At 48.3% G+C, this 22,823-nt stretch overlaps 9 protein-coding genes across 9 annotated transcripts; 5 read left to right on the forward strand and 4 right to left on the reverse strand.

Moving 5' to 3' along the window:
- The first annotated feature begins 40 nt into the window (after nucleotides 1-40).
- ASPACDRAFT_76381 (WD domain protein) lies at nucleotides 41-1,985 on the forward strand. The gene is made up of 2 exons (XM_020204694.1): nucleotides 41-196; nucleotides 262-1,985. The coding sequence occupies exon 2, from the start codon at nucleotides 449-451 to the stop codon at nucleotides 1,772-1,774; it is 1,326 nt and encodes a 441-aa protein (XP_020059650.1). The 5' UTR covers nucleotides 41-196; nucleotides 262-448; the 3' UTR covers nucleotides 1,775-1,985.
- A 653-nt stretch (nucleotides 1,986-2,638) lies between these two features.
- On the forward strand, nucleotides 2,639-4,395 carry ASPACDRAFT_76382 (putative zinc knuckle domain protein (Byr3)). The gene is made up of 7 exons (XM_020204695.1): nucleotides 2,639-2,758; nucleotides 3,123-3,142; nucleotides 3,246-3,280; nucleotides 3,335-3,348; nucleotides 3,481-3,495; nucleotides 3,556-3,840; nucleotides 3,894-4,395. The coding sequence occupies exons 1-7, from the start codon at nucleotides 2,722-2,724 to the stop codon at nucleotides 4,001-4,003; spliced, it is 516 nt and encodes a 171-aa protein (XP_020059651.1). The 5' UTR covers nucleotides 2,639-2,721; the 3' UTR covers nucleotides 4,004-4,395.
- Nucleotides 4,396-4,687: 292 nt separating this feature from the next.
- On the reverse strand, nucleotides 4,688-6,853 carry ASPACDRAFT_58238 (YdiU domain protein; the record flags this gene model as incomplete). The annotated part of the gene is made up of 6 exons (XM_020203326.1): nucleotides 4,688-4,888; nucleotides 4,963-6,068; nucleotides 6,119-6,269; nucleotides 6,328-6,358; nucleotides 6,414-6,423; nucleotides 6,496-6,853. The coding sequence occupies 6 exons, from the start codon at nucleotides 6,851-6,853 to the stop codon at nucleotides 4,688-4,690; spliced, it is 1,857 nt and encodes a 618-aa protein (XP_020059652.1).
- A 325-nt stretch (nucleotides 6,854-7,178) lies between these two features.
- ASPACDRAFT_76386 (aldo/keto reductase) lies at nucleotides 7,179-8,424 on the forward strand. The gene is made up of 3 exons (XM_020204696.1): nucleotides 7,179-7,277; nucleotides 7,373-7,653; nucleotides 7,727-8,424. Exons 1-3 carry the CDS (start codon nucleotides 7,215-7,217, stop codon nucleotides 8,271-8,273), a joined length of 891 nt encoding a protein of 296 aa, XP_020059653.1. The 5' UTR covers nucleotides 7,179-7,214; the 3' UTR covers nucleotides 8,274-8,424.
- An 889-nt stretch (nucleotides 8,425-9,313) lies between these two features.
- ASPACDRAFT_50655 (uncharacterized protein) lies at nucleotides 9,314-11,761 on the forward strand (the record flags this gene model as incomplete). The annotated part of the gene is made up of 1 exon (XM_020202370.1): nucleotides 9,314-11,761. The coding sequence occupies one exon, from the start codon at nucleotides 9,314-9,316 to the stop codon at nucleotides 11,759-11,761; it is 2,448 nt and encodes an 815-aa protein (XP_020059654.1).
- Nucleotides 11,762-12,180: 419 nt separating this feature from the next.
- Nucleotides 12,181-14,872, reverse strand: ASPACDRAFT_76389 (uncharacterized protein). The gene is made up of 2 exons (XM_020204697.1): nucleotides 14,807-14,872; nucleotides 12,181-14,731 (listed from the first exon to the last, which is right to left on the reverse strand). The coding sequence occupies exons 1-2, from the start codon at nucleotides 14,817-14,819 to the stop codon at nucleotides 12,462-12,464; spliced, it is 2,283 nt and encodes a 760-aa protein (XP_020059655.1). The 5' UTR covers nucleotides 14,820-14,872; the 3' UTR covers nucleotides 12,181-12,461.
- Nucleotides 14,873-15,851: 979 nt separating this feature from the next.
- Nucleotides 15,852-16,769, forward strand: ASPACDRAFT_1886299 (uncharacterized protein; the record flags this gene model as incomplete). The annotated part of the gene is made up of 2 exons (XM_020198416.1): nucleotides 15,852-15,920; nucleotides 15,981-16,769. 2 exons carry the CDS (start codon nucleotides 15,852-15,854, stop codon nucleotides 16,767-16,769), a joined length of 858 nt encoding a protein of 285 aa, XP_020059656.1.
- A 391-nt stretch (nucleotides 16,770-17,160) lies between these two features.
- pmt2 (protein O-mannosyl transferase) lies at nucleotides 17,161-19,624 on the reverse strand (the record flags this gene model as incomplete). The annotated part of the gene is made up of 5 exons (XM_020202371.1): nucleotides 17,161-17,804; nucleotides 17,872-18,631; nucleotides 18,682-19,234; nucleotides 19,303-19,430; nucleotides 19,490-19,624. The coding sequence occupies 5 exons, from the start codon at nucleotides 19,622-19,624 to the stop codon at nucleotides 17,161-17,163; spliced, it is 2,220 nt and encodes a 739-aa protein (XP_020059657.1).
- Nucleotides 19,625-20,626: 1,002 nt separating this feature from the next.
- ASPACDRAFT_50659 (putative MFS monosaccharide transporter) lies at nucleotides 20,627-22,651 on the reverse strand (the record flags this gene model as incomplete). The annotated part of the gene is made up of 6 exons (XM_020202372.1): nucleotides 20,627-21,018; nucleotides 21,078-21,790; nucleotides 21,850-22,043; nucleotides 22,108-22,396; nucleotides 22,455-22,532; nucleotides 22,593-22,651. The coding sequence occupies 6 exons, from the start codon at nucleotides 22,649-22,651 to the stop codon at nucleotides 20,627-20,629; spliced, it is 1,725 nt and encodes a 574-aa protein (XP_020059658.1).
- Between the last annotated feature and the right edge of the window lie 172 nt (nucleotides 22,652-22,823).

Genomic DNA, 22,823 nt, shown 5'->3' on the forward strand with positions numbered 1-22,823 from the left:
TCTTTCGCCCCGAGTAATTTGCTTGCTTTGTGGCTATTACTGGTTAAATGTCTAAACGACATTACGAAGGTGGAAACCCAGCACCCCTTCCCTCGAAACGTGGGCGCCAACCCAATATAATCTCTTCTCTCTCCGATGAAATACTACTCCACATATTATCCTTCTTACCAATCCCGTCTTTGATAGTCTGTCAACGGTACGTTCTAGTCTTGTTCAACTCGTCTCTGTCAAGACTTTAGCTGATGAAAATTTATGATGAAGGTTGTCATGCCGGTTCAAGGCGCTTGCAGAAGACTCAGAAATTTGGAAGCGACATTATTATCACCGATGGATTCGACCTCGATTAGCAAACTTGAGGCGTACCGTAGTCTCCCATCCAGAGGTCAGATATTCTCCTAAGGTGTCAACATGGCTGGATCATGGTCACTTGGCAGATGAAGGAAGGGCTATGGATTGGAAGGGCCAATACCGTCTGAGACACAATTGGTCTAAAGGAATCTGTCGTGTCACCGAAGTCGAGTTCTCTCACCCATATGGTCGATCAGCGTTGGTCGCTTTTTGTGCTGGTATTATTTTCACTGTCGACCGGGACAACTGGCTTCGAGCTAAGTCTACCAAGATGCCCGCGTACTACCTCGCAGAGATCTCCTTGGCAAAACTTCGAACGCCTCTAGCTGCCTTGCCCACAGCGATGGCGGCAATGGTTGGTTCTCACCCGAATACAATCGAGGTTGTTCTTGGATTTGAAGACGGTCACTTCGGAATATATAACCTGGACATTGCTGCATCAGCACTGAAATTCCGCACCACTTGCGCTGGATCGACGAGCGGCAGCATTACTACAATAGCCTCGCTTTACCCCTGCATCCTCTTGGCATCCGATCATAAAGTTCTGTCACTTTTCAAAATCACGACTGATTCCGATGCGCGTAGCCGTTTGCTGCCCAAGGAACCGGCTTTATTATCATGTCTCGAGGCAGACAGCATCTTAGAGCCGCTGTCAATCTCGATTCGTTCGGTAGGCTCTGATATTGTATCTTCCATAGTGTACAGCTTTTACCATGTCGGCTGCGGTTGGTCTTTGGGGATTCAAGAATTACATTTCAGCCTGAGTGATTTACAGCAGAAGTGCTCGCGGCTCACAACAACCGTGGATTCTCAGTATGGAGTTTGTCCGCCACTTGGTCAGATTTACTCGAGGATCGACACGCCGTGCGCGTGGGGTGCAACAAATACCAAGGGCGGGTTGTGCATGAGGCCGGCTGAACCCGCTATACATCATCAGGAAACCCCGACTTCCGTCTCTTATTCGCACCCTTATTTGATAACGGCCCACACGGACAATACTCTAACCGTGTATCTTGTTGTCTCCACGTCCGCGGGCTTGTATGTCAAAGGTGCACAGCGGCTCTGGGGTCATACATCCTCAGTATCGGCCGTGCAAGTGAGTGATCGTGGCAGGGCGGTATCGGTAAGCTCCCGGGGAGATGAGGTAAGAGTGTGGGAACTTGAAGCCCTAGTCTCAGCTTTCGGGAGGCAACAAGCGCGGAGACATGGAAAAAGTATTCGAGTTAGTCCTGGAAATAGGCAGGGTGATATCAGTGAACTCAGGTCGAGTTCTCCGACAAAAACTAATGCTCTGCTACAAACCACAGGATTTCCGCACCGCATGCCTGAAATAAGTGGTTGTATTGGGTTTGATGATCAATGTGTCCTCCTACTGCGTGGGAATGGACTTGACGTGCACATGCTGGAATGTTATGACTTCACATGAGTGGGCCAAGGTCGAGTATTCTATGTATAGAGAGGTTTCCAGCCAGTGGGATTCCAGTCAAGGAGACTTGTGCTTCAATACTCAGGTCCAAGGCAGGCTTCATGTATAGTAGGTGAAATTGTCATGTAACATTCACTTAGGTGGTCTTCATTTATAATGAGGTGGGCTTCAAGGGGACCTTGGGAGGTATGCCTTTTTGTAGTTTTGATATATAACATAGCAGAGGCCCTGCGTCCGGCTCACCCTTCGGCTCGCCCTCCTGTCTTAGTCCTTCGTTCGCTGAATGAAGCGAGGCTACGATTGATTGAAAAGCCCAGGCGCCTCTTGGTAACAACACGCTTTCCTTATGAGTAGGCAGAGATTCCTCGGTGCTGCCAACTGACCCCAGCCTCATCAGGATGGCCTCGCTAGAGAAGCCTGAGAGTCAAAGTGGTCAATCCATAGAAAGGAGTCGTGTGGCGCTGAGAATATGGTGGAGGAGAGAGATGGGAGTGGGGGATTGTTTTGATCTATGAGTGAGGCCCTCCCCATTTTTGACACACTGATTATAAATCCTCTTTCTCCTGCTATTACCACCACATGCCCTTCTGTATTTGTTGTACTGAATTACACCGCAATTGCAAGTGAAGTGCGAGCAGAGAGAAAAAGAGGCTATTTGTCAAGTGTCCTCGTTCCTTGGCGTTGTGTGCGGCACTGCGGCGGTTCTTAGTGTTAAAGCCCTGCAGGTTCCCCCGCACCGATTTAGCATATCTCTGTTTTATGGTCTGCATTAATTAGGGTGACTCCTCTCTTCCTGCTCATTATTACCACTAAATTTCTGATCGCCGAGACTTTCCCCTCAACCTCCATCCATCCTCACAAAAAAAATTCCCAAAATCACCGCCCTTCTTCCCCTCTTTCGTTACCTCAACCCCTTTCAAACCAGCTATCTTCCTCCACAAGACAATATGAGTTTCCAAGCTGGAGGTCGTGGATGCTTCAACTGTAAGTCTACTTCTTGAAACAAACAAAACTTTATTCGAGGGCGCGATTCTGGCTAGCAGTTCTCTTGGCCTCTACAGAGTCCTAGAGTCCTGAAGCTCAAGCCAGAAAGTAGCTTGTTCCCTGGCTTCCAAGTCATATTTGCATCCAGAATCTGAAGTCTTCCCTGGTCGCACAAGTCTCTTCTCTTGTTTCTAGCCCCATTGGAATCGAGTACATATTGCAATCTCTTTTTCTCGGGACGCTTGAGGCGCGGATCTGGCCTCAGCAACTTGCACAAAGCTCCTCCAGAGAGTGAACAAATCATTTTACCATGCACACCTGGATATTATAGACACTAATCTTTTTTTAATTTTCTGCAATTTAGGCGGCGATGCCTCGCATCAGGTAAACATCGCCTACTCCCAGAACAAGTTGGCGGAGAGCATCATAGCTCGTCCTGTCGGCCTGTGCCGTGGCATTGTCGTTGAAGGAGTCTGACTATTCTTAGGCCCGCGATTGCCCCAAGAAGGGTACCCCTACTTGGTGAGGATTATCACGTTCCTGGCTGAAACAAAATCACTTACTAATACTCTACAGCTACAACTGTGGTGGTCAGTTTTCCCACAGACCCTTTCGCATTCACTTCCCCTTCTCGTTATCTTGACTATTGGCCACTGGCCTTTGGAAGCTACCCAGTTGTTGAGCGGTCAAATTGGTCTGACTTGTTGATTTTCCGATCTCAGGTCAGGGACACGTCAGTAAGTTGTTCACTAATGCTGTATACTTCGATCCTGGCCGACCCAGCTGACATATCGCAGGTCGTGAATGTACGGTAGCCCCGAAGGAGAAGTCATGCTATCGTTGTGGAGCCACTGGTCACATTTCCCGCGAATGTCCTCAGGCTGGCTCGGGCGAGAGCTACGGCGCTGCTGGTGGTAGTCAGGAGTGCTACAAGTGTGGTCGGGTCGGCCATATCGCGAGAAACTGTCCCCAGGGTGGTAGCTATGGCGGTGGCTTCGGCGGCCGTCAGCAGACTTGCTACTCTTGTGGTGGCTTCGGCCACATGGCTCGCGACTGCACTAACGGCCAGAAGTGCTACAACTGTGAGTATGATCCCGCTCAGTCAACCTCAGCTTGGAAACTGACAATCACATAGGCGGTGAAGTTGGACACGTTTCCCGCGATTGCCCCACCGAAGCCAAGGGTGAACGCGTGTGTTACAACTGCAAGCAACCTGGACACGTTCAGGCTGCCTGCCCTAACTAGTTTGAATGCACTCTGGACTGTTTGTCTTCTGTCACGATGTCTCGCATGGGACCAGACACGGGAATATGCACCTCGATCGCACTTTCATTGACGATCTGCAATTCATTTCTCCCGCTTTATCCTGAAGCCAATCTCTGACATGGCATACGAGCCAGGCTTTGAATACCTCTATCAACCATATCTGGTCTGTTCGATATCCGAAAGATATCCATTCCGCCATGGAGTTGTATGAACGATCTGCTGTCTTACTTGAAGGCAGTAAGGTCAGATTGAGGACTGATAGGTGCATTGTGTTGCGGGTGGACAAATAGATGAAATCACTTGTGTGCTGCGGAAGACTTTTGTCCACGATAATGGAATTATCTTAACAGCAATCTACATCGATTCCACAGAACTTTTCCCTATCTTGGACCTCCTTGCTGACATATTCGATCTTCCTACTTCCTTATATTCACCACTTGGCAACTCGAGGTGTACCCTTCCTTTATAGTGTCATTGTCGAATTGTTTCAACATTGCGTACTTTCACTACTGCTATCTAGAAGGCGGTACGGACTCTCGCTTTGAGGTAGTATCTTAGGCTCGAAGGAAACTGAACGAGCAGAGCACCTACAACATATCCAAAAAAAATGTTACCATTGTATAAATAGAATATCAATTATTCGCAAGGGACAAAAACTCTCTTTCATGAGCTACAGCTGCACATCATCGCTCTTTTGAATTTCGGAACATCACCGCAGAACCGCCGTTCCTCCTCTCTATCTAGACCCCAATCTTCGGCAAAAGGCTTCAGCGCCATTTGCATCACTCGCCCAAGTATATCTCGGTCCCCCTTGTGCTCCACGCGGTCAATGACCTCGTCAAGTATCCAGCCACGTGGTAGGAACTATGTGATACTCAAGTCAGCGGACAAGCACAAAATTCCAAATATCTCGATCCTCACTCCCGAGAGAAACATACGCTTGGATTTACCGATTTCATTGACGTTTGCCTCGCTACATCATTGTTCGTGTCCCAGTCTTCCAAGACGCGAGTTCTCCATATCTCAAGCCAGTGCGCAATGCGTTCTTTAGCTGCTGCTTCTGTTAAGCTGACACTTTCGAAACCCTCATTATGGAAAAATATTGACGCCATTTCCGATCTTTGAGCTGTTGTCTCGATATCTGAAAGTGAAATGTTCGAAAGTCTCCTGAAAAAATGGTTAAAATCCAACTCCAATGCTTCCATCATGTCAAGCATTTCAGAAAACAGATCTTGGAAGTCTGTCTCTTTCTCCGTTTGAAGGCCCAACCTCCCTCTCATAAGTTGCTTGTATTCACTCAGGAATACAGCCCTGAATTCCTTGCCTGTTTGTTCAATGAGTTTTTCGGCACGTTCGACTACGGCCGGTGCAGAGGTCTCAGTCAGTCCTTCTTTCACAAATTCTTCATGATCCACTAGGTCTCCTGCCCCCATGAGTTCTCCGAGGGATTCACCAAGTCTGACCAGATTCCACCAGATGATACTAGGCTGATTCTTATAAGAATATCTCAGTAGGTGGTCATCATGGTTGGGCGTGTAGTGGGGATCAAAGTTATCCATAAATGCAAAAGGGCCAAAATCCATCGACAAGCCGCAAATCGAGGTGTTGTCCGTATTCAGAACACCGTTCATGAAGCCATAGGCTTGCCAGGCAGCAACAGTCTTGGCGTTGCGGCGTGCAATCTCTCGATAAAGCCTTGTGAACCTGTTTTCTTGCAAATCTTGATTTTCCTCCACTTCGTTTTTTGAAGTATTCTTGGAGGTGCTATCCATGGCAGGCGACGATTGACCATTGTTTGAGTACGCAACAGAAGGGAGAGTCTCCCATCCATGGAAAACTTCTTCGGCGACATATGTCGCCAGCTTTCGAATCAGGTCGCGGTCTCCACGTGCACGCAATAGATCAAAAGTGCCAATACGGAGCCAAGATTCTGCAAATCGAGTTACAACAGCTCCCGGTTCAATGCGCTCCCGCAACACTTTCGATCGCGGCAATAAAGTGATGGCTAAGGCCCGGGTCGTTGGAATACCGAGTGCCGAAAGAGCTTAAGGAGCAATTAGTTTCTGCCAGTATAGCATTTCTTCGGGGGACCACCTTCAGAGACAATGTATTCTCGGATGCTCGACCGGAGCACAGCTTTGCCATCGGCGAAGCGTGAGTAGGGCGTCCGTCCAGCTCCTTTCAACTGCAGCTCATAACGCATGTTCGTGTATGGATTAGTGCTCTCAAAGAGGCTTATAGCGCGCTGCTCAGTGTCAATTCAATACATATATTGGATTCAATTGCAGCCAGGTGCCACGCACACCGTCCCCTAGTTGACCAGCCCATGAGCCACTACATTTGTCAGTAGGATGCATGGGGCTACCAATCCACGAATCCTGTAACGTACAATTGCCACCCTTCAGAATGTTAGTCAGTTGCCTTCCATGATTGGTACATGTGAAAATCAGTGTGAGTGTAGCATGACTTACCTCCATAGCATTGTGCCCAAGGATATATTCCACCCTTAGATTGGTCCCATGGAAATTCATTTCCGGAAACCAGGGCATGGAATTCTTGTGTCATTGCTTCACTAGCTGCGAGTCCAAGATCGTCCAAGGCTTTCGGGCTTACCCCCAGAATCTCATACTCCTCTGCTGGCTCGGGCCTCACAAACGTGTAAAGCGCACCTCTTACTAAGCGCGGTCCCAGAGCCTCACGAGGAGCTCGATGCGATATTTCCGGTGTTTCAAACGCAGGATCGGCAGGAAGCTTGGATGTGAAGACACAGGACTTGGAAAGCTCGCGCAGCGAAAGCCCTTCGCCGGATTGCTGGAATGATGAAGCCATGTGGTGAAAACGCCTAGTAGGCATCCACAACCCTGTAGGCACTCTGCGGAAGAATGCTAACTTATGGTTAGGATATGCAAGGCGAGCATTGATGGTGACCATGAGAGTTGTGGTGCGGACTGCTCATCAAAAGTGAGCCGATACGAGCTTCTATATTGTGTCTCATTCGGAAACTTGGTATGGGTAATGATGAGATCTTGTAATGTATGCGGAGTAACTTAGCGCCTCTCCGCTAAGGTTCGGAAACTTGACCGCATATCTAAGGATGACGTCAAACCTTCAGACTCCTCAAATATGAGTAGTTATACATTGATTCACTTTTACAAGTCACAGCTCTGGATTGATAGCATACGTATGCCCAATGTCGTCCACAGCCCGGAACTTTCCATTTGTCAGATTGAGTGATGGGATAAACATTCCACTGGTAAGTTGCTCCATGCCCTTCTCTCCGTCGCGTGTCTCGACGCCTCTTTTTACCGGCGGTGTCTTCCGGCTCATAAATACTAATGATCATAACAGCTTGGGTACGGCTGTGGGACTGCCTGGTATAAGAAGGCAACGGATGAGAGTATAGATCGCGAACTTGTCGATTCCATAAAAACGGCTATCCGATTGGGATACCGTCACCTTGATGGGGCTGAGATCTATGGAACGGAGCCTGAAATGGGTCTTGCCATTAAAGAAAGTGGCATTAATCGGGAAGACCCATTTGTGACGACGAAGGTGAATACCAACATCGCTGACATCCCGGGGGCCATCGATCTGAGTCTTCGGAAGCTCCAACTCAGCTACGTCGATTTGTAAGTATACCGTACCTAGATCTCCGGCATCCGTTGCATTAAAACTCGTGAAGTACTTATGGGCGAGATGAAGATATTTGATCCATTCGCCGTTCTTTGCCGAGTCCGATGGTGATCTCCAGACAGCTTGGGCTGCCATGGAACGGGTTAAGGCCGCTGGCAAAGCCCGGTCCATAGGAGTTTCCAATTTTCTCCAGGAGCACCTTGAAGCCATCTTGGGTACAGCCACAACGCCTCCGTCAATCAACCAGGTCGAGTTCCATCCTTACCTTCAACATGGTAGTTTGCTAGAATTTCATCGAGAGAGAGGAATTACAACCGCTAGCTATGGTCCCTTGACTCCGATCAATCGCGCCAGAGGCGGTCCCCTTGATCAGATGTTGTCCGGTCTGGCCAAAAAGTATGCGGTCACTGAGGGAGAGATATTGTTGAGATGGGTTATGGATTGTGGTTCCGTGGCGATTACGACCAGTAGTAGAGAATCCCGCCTGAGTAGCTACCTGCGTGCACTTGCCTTCGAGTTAACACCCAAGGAAGTTAACGAAGTGTCCAGTCTAGGCCAGCAGGCGCATTTTCGAGCGTTCTGGCGGAATAAATTCGCCCCTTCCGACCGTTCATAGTGGTATTTATGCATTTGTACAGTGTGTACGAGGTCGAACGGTAACCTCTCACCAATGAATCTGATTTCAGCTGGCCTGTACGGAGTATCCTTGCCAAGGAACTCCACAAACATCTACATAAGTTAATGTCTGCGTTGAGAGTTCGGACAGCAAGAAAAGATCATGGGAAAAGCGAAGGTTTCAAGAAGGCACAACAAGGAATTGATGGCAAACAAGAAGTCAATATCCTAAAGATTCTTGTGAATTAGAGCCGAGAACTGATCCATGTACTGGTAGTTATACGGAGTACGGAGAGTACTGCACCATACTCCCTCCGCGCGCCCATCAAGTTACTGCCAAGCGGCTCCGCTTAGAAACCGGCCGGAGCATTGACCTAACCTATTACTGAACAACAAACTCCGTTCGGCTCATCTTCGACATTGACCCTCTACTCCCCTTTCGCTGTGAGCCTAGGGACATCGCTTATTTTAATTCTTGGGCTTGGGGTTTCTTTTCTATCCTTATGGCCAGAAACTACAGCCATAGGTTCGGCATTGGCTTGGGCGCTCGATAGTGCAGCATATTAGGTATCGGCTTCTGGTCGGCAACCCACCTCGTGCCCAGGGCGGCCGAAACTCCTGAAGATTCATCTGCATAGAGGAAGTATCACTACTGTGGACCGCAGGGTCTGTGACTGAATATTGTTGAACAGGCTCTGCCACGGTAGCTGGCTATGCGCGGCTGAAGGGAACGCCGGGATTTCGAAGGAGACCCAAGGATCAGATCAAGGCGTGGGGCACTATATAGATCGATCACGAACTGATGAGAAGCTAACCGGAATCACGACACCAGACCGAATGCGATACCGCTGCTTGGATGTTCAACTTCATCGGAATCCAGATCGCAAATAACACATGCAAACGCACAGTCATCTTAGAGAAGCCAGCAAAGAAGGGTATTGGAGCTAGGAAGCTCAAGTGTGGGTGGAGACCTTCTTACAAGGAATTGCATGCCTGCTTTAGCTGCTGTCAATCTCCCACACATCCATTTGACGGACTGCCATGTCGGGAGAGCATTTTCGTCGCCCCGCGAACGCCGAATCGAGAGGAACCAAGAAAGCGAGCGAACACAAATACAATCTAGATCAAGACTCCATTGATCGGCGATTGAAGCGACTTAAAGATCAAGTCCTTCCACTTTACCCCTTCCTCCTTACTGTCCCGACTGATGTGCCTTTCCGTCTTGGAGGGCGCTTTGTCAACAACTGGGCGGTGAGTGATGACGGCCCTTTCACGCCAGAGGAACAGCAACTCCAATACATGACTTTTTTGACTCATCACGACGAAGAATCCTTGTTAGCCGCTGTGGGCGATTGGTCTGACAGTGCAGGAAACGTGATGTCCGATCAGCAATCCGGGCCTCAGAGTGCAGCTAGCACACCTTCTTATAGTTCCCTGAAGAAGAAAATAAGCCTAAATGACTACAAAAACAGGAGAAAGTCAGGCGCCCCTTCTGGCTCCTCTGTCAATCAAGAAGCCCCTTCCCAATCATCGACCGCTCAAACGCTCAATGGAAGCCACTCAACCAACAAAGCCAGTGGTTTCGTTGACGATATACAGGGATCGGTAGACAGGGCGGCTCCAGGCAACGTGCAATCCTCGTCTGGTGACAAGAATATGGATCGCAAACATCCGTTTGAAGCCGATAATGAGCCAATGAAATCAACTGGGAAGGGCCATGTCTCCTTTAAAAAAACCAAATTGTCTACTGATCCTACAGTAGAATCCACCAAAGTGGGACGACTGCGGAGCAATGGACTTCCTGCTCTCCTATCACCGACTTTGCCCCCAGTCTCAAGCAGCCCAAGACTGCCTCGACTTCTATCTCCAACACTTCCACCGGATCTGGAGAAAGAGTTGTCGATGCAAAATGTGGATTCTGTGTCTTTAGACTCCTTGCAGCGCCCAGATGTGTCAAATATCGATGCTTCGAATTTGCAAAAAGCCAAACCTGCTGTTCGTGGCTCTACCTACATGAACTTGTCACCCATTTCCAGCCGGCAAAACAAAACATTGAACCCTGGTTCCATTAGAAGATCGAGCGTCCTTCAAGAACCTTCGGACGTTGGTTCATCTAGAACTACTACAAAAGTTGGCTCTCAACACCTACCCAAGGACGCTGTAATGAATTCAGTGGATACACGAACGAGTTACCACTCAAGTCATGCCAGAACGAAGTTTATCGTCAGATTAAGGTATGGCAGAGCGAACAGGAAGCGGGTTGAAGCCCTTCTAAAGTTCTCCGGTAAGAGGAAGATAGGTACATCAAGCTCACCCGTAAGAAGTGTTGATATTTCTCACGCTACAATATCTGGACAAGCTGTAGCGAAGGCTACAGCATCTGAGCGTGCAGAGAACGGCAGCAAGTTATCTCGCAACGATTTCAAAGCCAAAAATGACACGGCAAATATGTCTTCGAAGGAATGCTCGAAAGAGTCAAAACCCCCTGTCATTGTTGATCAGTCCCAGTCCCCCAAAATTCCGAGCCCGCATACCAAACATCTCCTGCAGGATAGGTCAAAACAGATGCAGTCAACGTCAGGCAAAAGTATCAGCTGTTCTGGTCAACATGAAGTGCCTGGAGGTACTGGCGAGAGAAAGCTCGTGCAGTCCGGTGTGAAACATACAGCAGAGTGGCCGACGCCTACCAAACCACCATCTCCTCAAACAGGCAGCGCTGCATCTCGGCAATGTGAGCGTCGGGCGTGGAAGGAGCAATACCAGAAATATGGGAACCTTGGCCGAGAACTGAAGCATGCCGCGGAACGTCATACAGCTAAAGATAACGCGACTGTTGTCGATGAAAAACTCGCGGTTGCCACGGCTGTGGAAGCTATCATATGCTTCATCCTGGCTTTTGTCGCAGATGACCACCTCAAGGCTCTAAGTCGCCAAGTGGCCGATTCTTCTTCATGGCTGTCCATTCTTGCCTATTGGCGCGTGGTGAAGAAAAATAGTGCACCCTATCCCCGATTGCACAGCCTTTGTCTTATGCTTGGTGCTGTCTCGTATGATGCAATCCATGCACTTGATTTGGAAAGACTTGCAGTTACAGCTGTACCTGAGGAGCAAACTGCTATTTCTACATTGGGCAGCGACGGGACAGCGGTTGCACTGGACGAGTATAGGAAAGCCCGAAGGGAATTCAACGAGCTGAAGCATCGACTTCCTGAGTGTTACCGAGAGTCTCAAAAGTTATGGCTGGAGGGCTCACGCGGTCTTTCTGAGAACGTCCTTGCTAGTGAATTTCCTGTCACATGGTCCAATCGGTCAAAGAATTTCTCGGAGCAGGGAAAGCAACTTTCAAAAGCTGGTGACTTATCCATTGAGTACTTTCTTCCGTTGAGAAAAACCAGTACACCTTCTGAGATTATCAAATTCAGTTGCGCAATCCTGAAAGAGTGGTGCACGAAGGAAGGCATTGGGTGGAGCAGTAGGCTTGATGTTTAGCTCAGCTGGATTTTAATTGCTCGATATCCCATTTGCATCTTCCACCTTGGCTTTTGAGCGCTCTGAGGTGGTCTGCAGGACACTGCTTGCTGCCAATTCTTTTTTTATGATACCAACCTACCTTGTCATGTGTCCGAGTTGCGCCTCTTTGCCCTTTTCTAAATCATGATCTACTCCCAACAATTGTGACTGTGCTTTACCTTGGCATCCCCGCATCTAGTGCACACGTAGTTTAAGAGAGCGATTCAACCCTTGTAGAATAGATACCATAAGAACTACCGTGACTTGTCTTGTCATCTTCGTTGAACCGCTTTCAGCTGTGGTTCACTCCTAGCCCTATGTTTTGAGATTACTATTGGTACGGTACGTGATGTTTAGTATAAATTACTGAAGATAATACAATGAAATTGCAAATCTATGGGATGAATTTGAGAGAGAAAACTAATAAGCAGCAGGACAGTGCACGGGAAATGGAGATAGCAGAATCATATGACTGTAACAAGATTGCACAATACGATATAAAACAAACACAAAGTACCAGGTAAGTCGGTTTATGGAAATCACTTATCTGCGATTGTCTAAGATGACCGAGGTACCACGAGGAAGGACATGTTGGTATCATATGTACCACATGATCATCGCATATAACTGTTTTTGATGGACCTGTGCCCCGCACGCAGAATTGTATGAGGTCAGTGGGTCATGGTTCGCTAGAAACTGTATAGCTGACCGAGGGAGCAGGTTCTTGGCCAAAGAGCCAGCCAGCTTCCCGACAATATCTGGCCTCCCGTCCATAGGTACCAACTTCACTGCTCCAGCAGATGATAGACGCATCGACAATATCAGCAATGACACTCTCGGCGGCTCCCAAGATACTCCAGCCAATCGCTCCAGCGATCAACCCTATCATGTAGGCATAGAGACTCCCATGAATCGCGCCATTTTCACTGGGCACGCGGAAGTTCCGCGCAGTACTAACCCAGCCTCCGAAACCAAGAGCCAGTGACATCATAAGGCGAGCAGCATGAAGGATAAGTTTAGATAGCCGGTATGAGACAAGGGGTGCGCATTGTTCGCGAGACCAAGTAAATGACCGTGGATGCAAAGGTGTCATGGCTGCTGATGGCGCCAGGTTTGTCATCTGCATCAGACCACGGGCTGATACAGCAAGTGGCTGAGAATGAATTGCAGCATAAGTGAGGGCAAGAGGATTTGTGATAACGGCCAATGGAGTCGGAACAAGGGAGTAGGCACAAAGACTAAAAACAGAAGATATCCGTTTGGGGAGCAGCAGAAGTGGAAGCCGAGTTAGCAAGACCAGAAGGCTAGACAAGCAAGCCGTGCCAAAAGATGTTGAGAGGCAATGATACGCGGCGGCTTGTATGATCTGTCTGGATGTTGGAGCGGGCGTACTGTATCTGTGAAAATACCACTGACTCACTGTTGCAGCTGTGATCGTACGTTGAATACCAGAGATGACTCCCAAAGACCACAGGTAGATCAGTACATAATAGGCTCCTAACCACCAACTGCTCGGATCCTTAAAAACAAGCATAGAACCTGAGGTATGTCCCGTTAGAAACACGCGTGTGAACATGAGCATCCAACCCCACGTCCACACGACCATGAGCAAAAGGACACCCAAGCCAAGAATCAGAAGCTCGATGTTTGCGGCAAGGATGCGGCAGGCAAATTCCAGTATGCCCACTGCTCGGCCTATAGCACGACGGCTGCGAATGATGTTATAAATCCAAGCACTGGCTATCACGAAAGGAATAGCTGACCCCCATCTCATGACTTTGTCTTGGATGCTCGACCCATGCCAGGCGCCACGAAAACTCGAGATGAAAGAATAGAGTGAGAAGGAATACAAAATGGCCGGTACGACGAATATGATAACATAGACTAGGACGCGTACATATGACCGTAGCAATGCGAGCCAAAGCAGAGATATAGATATCGAGACCAGAGTAAAAATTGCCAACCTAAAGAACGAGTTGTGGATAGTTGAGTATGCTGTATCGCCCCATTTAGGTAGGTCAGAGGGTGTAGAAGTATGAAGATAAATAAGGAACGAAGTGGCAAAGAGGCAAGCGATGGATATAAAAAATAGTTGGCCCCAGAAAGCGTCATAGACAGGTGAGCCGACCCTAACCGATGTGATCGACTCTTGGTATGAAGCTGGTGAGCTCTCACCTTGGAAGAGCGCCTGCGCCTCGGCGTTGTCTGGCCCTGGTGGCAGGGTGGATGAACCTATTCCAAGTATGCTCATTCGAAGCCCTGATTTTTCCCGAAATCGCTGGATCGAGGGCGGGGTATCATCACCTAATTCCGGGGGCGTAGCTTCCTCGGAATGGGCGTCCGATATAAGTGTGTCCTCCAAGCGAACATCAACGAGATTCTCGCCTCTTTGGAAGCTCATCCGTTTCGTTTGCATTTCCTCTCTAGGCTCAGCGGACAGCCCTTTGTTGAAGATCTGTGGATTTGGTGCATTATCGTCAAGACTGCCTTCGCGCCATGAGCTCCAAATACCCTTGCCCTTGGAGACTGTCCGAGTCACTTGTTGTGGCACGGATTCTTCTGGGCTGGAAAGGAATCTATCATCTTCATCATTTTCCGAAGAGTCCATCAGATGGTTGATGCCAAAATGTCGTCGTGACTTCTGCAAGGCATAGAAATCTGCAATTTCCCGCTCGTGTTCGGTTTCATCGTCCTCTTCTCGGAATTCATCTGTGGCACTGTAGAACAAAGGCGCTTGATGAACCGGACTACGCGAGCCCGGAGCGAGATTGGAAAGTTGCGAGGCGGCTGTTTGATACGGATCAACGGCCGCTCGCTGTAAAAAGGACCGTGAAGAAAGAGATCGTGGATTTCCTGGCGGCTGAATCAAGCGTTCATGGCCTTTTTGGCGGGCATCGTCGTAATGAATTACCAACCGGGACTGCGATTGTGCGAGGAATCGAGAGGCGTCTGAGCATGTTATTAAGATGGGTATCCCCAAAACGTAGCATAGGATACCTTCTAGCATTCAACAGGGAATCATACATTCAGAGAACATTGTGTTTAAAGCCTTTAGCCGACTTTGAAACTCCTATCTCTGCTACTTTCCTGATCGTTCTTGTTGCTTGGTGCCGAAAAGTGTGTCAAGTACTAGGTCATATATCACGCTCCCTGATAAGGACGCCGAGAATGTAGCGGTGAGCTCCTCTGAGTTCTTGATTCGCAAATCACAATAGAATTGTCGAGAAAGAACTACATAGCAGGTACTCCGTAGAGGAGAAAGAAAAGATCCAAACAGGAGCCTCGTGATTTTGATTACAGGTGTTGAGTATCAAAGGAGGACTAAGGGAAGGAGAGGCAGCCTGCCTGAGAGGGTTTGGTGTACCGTGACGAAGAGGGTTGGCCGCAGATGTAGCTTACAACCAGCCAGCGTCATATGGGCAAGGTCATGGTAACAGATGACTCAGCACTGGAGTAACTCAGTTAACTCATTGAATTAAGAGTTAGTGGGCTAGTCAACTCAGACAAAATTAGTTACCTTGTGACTGATACCCAGCAAATATGAAGATTTTTGTCCCGTTGGGCTTGAATTAACCTATCACCAGAGATACATACCTTTCTACACTTTTGACCTCGGAACTGTATCTTGAATTTAGCGTACAAGTGGGCTTCTCGATTTCCAATTAGCCAGTCCCCACCATAGTAATCCACTACAATATTGCTACGTAGTATTGATAGGCATTAACTTTTTAGTGCTAGTCCGGATCCGCAATACGTAGATATACGGTGCCTAAGCACGACTAACTACGCAAGTCTAAATAACGCGTTTTCCTCAAAGGTCCAACCCAAGCCAACGAACACATCCATCCTAGGCAATCTTACCATTTCTGAACCGCGATCGCAAGGGAAGGTTTTCTAAGTGTGCGTCGCAATCTTAGCTGACGGCCCCCAAAGAAACAAACCTTGGATGGGCTCCTCCCAACAGCTGGGGCTGGAGTATGACTTCACGAGTCTGATCTGCCGGACATTATAGAACCTCAGAAACAAGCTCCTCTACTTGATCATAGAGCTTCGTCGCTCTACTATACTCATGTCACAGCCATGGGACTACATCGCTAAGCTTGTCTGCATTGGCGACTCTGGAACTGGGAAATCCAGCGTGAGTTTCAAGGACAGTGACCTCAGCTAGGATGGCTCTGACAGACAGTACCCTATCTAGTTAACAATTCGACTCTGTGAAGGACGCTTCTCATCCTCCCACGATGTCACGATCGGCGTGGAGTTTGGTTCGCGCATCGTCCCAGTTGGCCCGCCCGCATCAAAAAGTCTTGAACTGAGACTAGACTCCCATGCTCGAAGATCTCCAACATCATCGTCTGTTTCGTCACCTCCTTCCCAGACATCCGCTGCTGCTTCGGGACAATCTGCTGTCACCGGACTACCCAGTCCTCCGCGCAAGGTCGTTGAGTGTCAAAAGAGAATGAAACTCTCTCTCTGGGATACGGCTGGTCAAGAAACATACAAATCCATAACCCGTTCTTACTTCCGCGGTGCTTCTGGTGCGCTTTTAGTCTTCGACATCACCAGGCCTTCCACTTTCTTATCTTGTACACAGTGGCTTCAGGATCTACGGCAAATCGCCGAAGACGGGATTGTGATTATTCTGGTTGGAAACAAGAGCGATCTGGCAGATGACGGTTCGACCTCGAATCAGAGAAGGGTGACCAGGCAGGAAGCCGAAGAGTGGTGCCACCAGAATAATGTGGCGAACTATATCGAAACTAGTGCAAAATCTGGCGATAACGTTGAATGTGCGTTTCTCGAGGTCGCTGACATGATCTACCACAATATTGAAGCCGGTAAATACGACCTACATGATCGCCGCAGCGGCGTCAAGGGCTTTGGCGCTACCGGTGGACCGAATCGTGGCGCTCCTAGGACCGTTACCCTGGGCCTGAACGATGCAATGCGCACCAGTGGAAATGGTGTCGTTGGTGGTTGTTGCTAATGGCTATACGGGTACCATCTGGACAACCAACTAGGCGGGTCGTGTGACTTAACTTGCACAATAAAAGCTCATTCTCACACCTAGCAATTCTAATTTCTAAACAAGCTGGAGGGATTCAAGAGGGGAAAGTAGCTCACTCACGTATCTACATGTCTGGCAAACTACATCCACAAACAAAAGAACAGATTGCTCAAGGATGTCTCCAAGAGATCTGAGACGGAAGGAGGCTTCTCCCATTAATTGTGGTTAAATGAAACATAGATTGGGTTGCTCAAGTAAATGAGCAGGCGCCCCAGTGGACATGTTAAATGAAAAAAATGATGGAGCAATGGAGCAGGCCAGTAGATCCTAGGAAGAAGGTCGACATTTTGTGTGATGGGGAGATTGAACCTCAATTACCAATTTTCCACCCACTCAGCCAGTTTAGATGCTTCCAATTCTGGCTTGGGCCCTCAATACCAAATACCACAACACGGAAGTATAAGAACAACCCGAATATCACAATATACAGCACTGTGTATAATACCACGCGCAACTTATCACTGGCCGACCGAGTGAACCAATCGACACAGAACCCAAATGTAAGTATGGCGTAATACAAAGCCGGATAGTAATGATGGACATAGGTCACCCGTGCCATAACCACGAAAGGTAAGTAATGCAGGATCCACCCCACAACCGGGTATAATCCTGAGTAATGTATATGGTCGATTTCAGCTTGTGTGAGCTCATTATAGCCTCGCTGCCAGCGCACAAGGTACCAGAGAACTAAAAGTCCGAAGGCAGCTAGACTGGCGCTACTGCCCCAGTATACGAAAGGGTTTCCTAGAAGATAGTACTTGACAGTGGTATCATCCCAGGAACACATGCGGAGACCAACGTTCAAGATTGGCCACTGCCAGAACTTTGAGGCGAGATCGTCCTGCTTGTCTGGATCAGGGACCAGGGCGTTGTTGGATGTCATCATGGCGACATTCAAATGAATGAAGTCTTTCCAAAATGGCGACTTGTAAGAACCAGGATCTCCCGGTGGAACTAAAATAAGAGTGAGTAAACCGAGCGCCACGATGAGCAGATGACAGAAAAGGAGGACAGTGCTTACGTCTCTCGTTGTAATGGGACTCGACATTCCAGTGCGTATACACATCGTTGGGCTTATTTTCCTTGACACAGGTAGTTTCGATCTGCTTGAAACCCCACTGTGGGAGATTCACATTTCCAGCCCTCAGGTAGCAACCTAGGACAGGGTGCTTCAGGCGAAATGCCGTGGTAAGAGTTCGGACTCTACTCCTGTCCTTGGAAGCGACATCGTCAACAACTTCAATTGCCCAATGATCTTTGTCGTCTCCAATCGTAATGTTGCCATAGCAGGATACTTCGTAGTGGCCTTTGGTTACTGGCGCCGGGATCGCATGCGAGTGTAGATTTCGGCCTGTTTGCCCATGAATTAAGCGTACCACATCGCCGTCGCCGATAAACCTCAGTGGGCCATTGGCATCATACTCCATATCCTGTCGATTGGGGTAGATGAACCAGTCATTGTTCGCGTCTTTATGGTGGTAACATGTGACTTGCTGTTGAGCAGATCCTTCAGGATAAGTTTGAACATGCGAATGTAACAGGCCACCACCGTAGCCCATGTTTTTCAGGGTAACCCTCGAGCCAAAAGCAACCTCAAGAGGACTGTCCTGCCCAACTTCAGTCCCTTTAAGATTGGCCTGGAAGAGTGAACTCATTTGCGCGTCACCAGGGCCACTATTTTCCAATATCCAGAAATGGGCGTAGAACGAGAGGATGTAGACGATACATGGCAGAAGTATCAAGCCTGCAATGCGAGCCAACAAGTGGTTCGCTAACACAGCCTGTCATTTTTTAGCAACGGTCTTGGTCATTGAAATATACCATAACGTACCCTTCGCATCTTCACGTCGCCGAATTTGTTCCATAGGTCTTCAACTGTGTACAATCCGACGATCGCTGTGCAAAAAAATCCAACCCATTTGACGCTGCAGACACAGCCAATGCTGACGCCGGTGAGAAAAAGCCATGTGAACCATTCGAGGGAGAAACTATTCGTCTGCAATCGATGGAACTTCGCCCAGCATAGAGTGGTTGTGAAAGTGAAACATAGTAGCATAGAATCAAGTAGAATGAACCTCGAGATTGTCGCATACGAGTTCTCAAATAGTACCATCAAGCTGATAAGCCACACAGTGGCTCGGCGAAAACCGAGCTCGCGAGCGGTAAAATATGCCAAAGGGACGCAAGCTGCACCAAAGGCAGCATTGAATACACGCATGAAGGTGTAATTGACATCCTGAGGGTATTGTTCTCCGGACTTAAACTCGAAGGAGCCGTTGTATCCAGCAAGATACCCGGATAGTCCGACCAGCATCTTGCCTAACGGGGGGTGGACATCGAAGTAGAATTCGCGCTTCAGATAATGGGACCCAAATTTGCCAAAACTAGAAAGCAATGAGCAACGGATTAGCCCAGTGGTGTACATACTTTTCCAGAACAGTGACAATCTTACTGCGCTTCATCCCATGTGACAATGTTCGAACGTCCAATGCGATACATGCGAGTGAAAATAGACATTACTGTAAGCAGCAACGGTGCGATGATAGGCTCCCAGTAGGCTATGTCAGAATCCGGTCGAGGCTACACCTCATAGAACGTATGTGAGTTGCATTTCAATACCACCTGTTGATGATGCTCACCTTGTATTTCACATCCATCTCATCATTGTGATTTTGATCTGATGTAACATTCGGCTTCCCCCCACGTGCAGTCGTCCTGCGCCTTAAATCAGGTGCGACATTGGCACCAGTGCTTGAGCCGGTTGTTTCGGCCATAGCTCAGAGAGAAAAGGAAAAGAAAGAGTAAGAAACACGTCTGTTGTAGCTTTTGTAGCTGAAAGTGTAAGGGGCTGGATAGCAGTCTTAAGCTGGCACAATCTGGCACAGTGAACCTAGCGAAAATTGAGACTTGATTTCAAATAATAGGGGTCATCTCTTGAAGTCCCACGGGAAGCTTCATATGTCAGTAGAGAAAGACTGCAGAAGATGACTGTTTTAAAGAATGTAAGGGGTTTAGATAAAGATTTGAAGTGGCAGTGGGATGAGTCGAATTCGACAAGGTAAGTAGGAAGATAACACGATGAATAAAAGGATTAGAGTTCTTGACAGAAGTGAACTGCAGGACCAAGAGAAGATTGAAGGAAATGGCGAGGGGCAAAGACAGGCATGGAAAAGGCGCAGCACATTCAGGTGAAAGGGAGAGTTGGCCTGGAGTTAACATGGAAAGCCCGGGCGCATGTTTGAATGGTTTCCGCCCCACTTGGGGGCTAGGTGCTAAGTACTGAGGACAGCAGACCCAGACAACACGGATCCATGATAAGCACATTACCTCATTAGTGTTGACACTCAAGATGCGATTCCATGGCGCATTGAGTTAGCCTCGGTTCGCATACCTTACAAATGAGTTTTCATGTATATGGCAGCTGCTTCTAGAGGAACATAAGGTTCCGCGAAGTACTACATAAAAATATAAAGATGGGCTATATCTCACGAGCACAGTACACCGTCATGCTGCTAGCCTGTATCTGAAACACAACGCGATAACTGTAGTCCGCGCTTCTATGCCAAAAATTTCAGTATGAGGACATCGGAACGAACACAAACACAAAAAAACGACATCTAACAACGGAAGAGGCAAAACATTCCCAGCGCAGGTTGCTTGAATAACAAACTAGGTCAATATTGTGCGCCCAAAGGCGAAAACACGATCGAGGCAGAAAAGGGCAGCAGCGCAGTTTCCTGTGTAATAATACGTTAGCAATACAATGAGTGACTGCCCTAGTCATTCTCCTCCTGCCCAAGGCGGCTATATTGGTTGTTTTGTGCCGAAGAACCAGATCCCTTATGACGGGTTATCATATTGGAGATCCAACCGCCGAATCCCTCCGATCGACTAGCATGACCCTCTGGATTTAGAGACCTAACAGACTTATTATAGGCACTAGGGCTCAAATTGGGCGGATCAATGTCCAGTCCAGGAATCGCATTATCCGCTCCTAAAGGACCATATTGTCGCCTGATGTCGAGCGAAGGCACAGGTGAGCCGGCACTCATCAAGGAGCCACGTTCCGCCTGGGTTGCTGGAGTCGGCATAGAGGTCGTTGCATCGCCGAACAAAGTATTCATATCCTCCAACCGGACACCACTTGTCTCCGGATATAGGAAATACACTAAATGATAATTGTCAGGTAGGCCGTGACTGTGCGAGAAATTACAAGGGTGTACTGACCTAACACAAAACTGCATGCACAGAAGAAAGCATGGACCAGGTAGAGACGCCACTTGATTGCGGCTTGTAGGACGGGTGTGATTTCCCCAACCAGCCAATTGAAGGCCCAATTCGCCGCAGTGCTGAGACTCGCGCCCTTTGCACGGATGCTTAAGGGCAAAATTTCGGGGGGGTAGAGCCACGGTATAGGTCCCCAAGATGCGCCAAAGGCAGCATTGTATATCATGACAAAGATGACCGTGAGCGTTGGTGTTGCTGCAACATCTATATAGATGAAATACGAGATCAAAGACAAGGACACAATCATAGCCACTGCCCCTGAGAGAAGAATTGGCCGTCTTCCCCACCGGTCGACAAGATACCATGGAGGAACCGTAGAAGCAAGATAGGATATGGCGTTTATGCCGGTCATTAGAATAGCATCACGGCCAGCCCACCCTGCAGATTCAAAAACGAGTGGGGCGTAATAAGAGATGACGTTGATTCCGTTCAGCTGAGCCAATGCCTGTGCTGACATTGCGATCAATACCCGTCTGTAGTAACGTTTGAACATGTCGCTGTAGGATCTCTCGCCCTCTTGCCGTTGAAGAAGAACATTCATCTTGATTTCTCTGTATTCTTGTCTGGCTTTGTCGTTGTGCAGATCACCCTTGCCATATAAATTCGCTATAACGACCATACCTTCCTCGTCAAAATCGTTATCTAGTAGCCACCTGGTCTGCTGTGAGATATGTACCCAGTAAACACATGTGACTGATTTTTAGTCACTTACCTGGGAGATTCGCAGATGATCAGACTACCCACACCAAGCAAAGCACCCATAATGCATTGACAGAGCAGAGGGAGACGCCAGGAGTAATTACTATCTATGAAGCTGCAGAAATAGTCAACCCAGACACTTGCAGCGTAGCCGGAAATATTCCCCGTGAATTCAATGCATGCTAGCTTTCCACGGTTATGGGGGGGCTATGTGAGACAGTGTCAATATAAACCGTGCAATCGCTTGGGTTGGGCTAGTGGTAATATTTACCGAGATCTCGGACTGATAAACGGGCACGATGGTAGAGAGTGCTCCAACCCCTAACCCTGCAATGATACGGCCGACCATCATCATAGGCAGACCAGTCGCAAATGCCTGGAAAGCGCCACCAACGAAGAAGACAATTGACCCATAAAGTATCGTTTTGCGACGCCCGATCAGATCGCCAACTCGCCCAACAAGTAGGGATGAAATGAATGCTCCAACTTCTAGAATCGCAACAACAGTGCCAATCGCAGCTCGTGATGGTTGATTGAAGTAATCCTTGAAATACCATCCTCTAAGATTCATCAGCTATCGTCATCTGAATTTGGCATTGCCGAGCATGAAACACATACGTTATGATGCCAGACATCACTCCTTGGTCATAGCCGAAGAGAAAGACGCCTAAAGATACAAAAACACTCGTGAAATACCTACATGACGTCAGCTCAGCGCATATGAATAGTTTGTCACTCAATCTGAGTTGGCCTTACAGCAATGGTTTGCCAACCAGGCCATGCATCTGGGCATTTTGTCGATTGTTTGGGGACATTATCGTTGCTAAGATGCGTTCTGCACGTGAAATCCGCCTGGGCAGTGGCTGAGGTATCTCAATCGATGTCTTCTCGGTTGCGGTACTGCCAATGTATGGCTGGTTTAGTATCCGGATACGCTTTGGCTGTTTGGGTCGGTCCTGGGAGCCAATTGGGTTAGATGTATCTAGT

Source organism: Aspergillus aculeatus (genome assembly GCF_001890905.1).
Source record: "Aspergillus aculeatus ATCC 16872 unplaced genomic scaffold ASPACscaffold_3, whole genome shotgun sequence".
Taxonomy (NCBI): domain Eukaryota; kingdom Fungi; phylum Ascomycota; class Eurotiomycetes; order Eurotiales; family Aspergillaceae; genus Aspergillus; species Aspergillus aculeatus.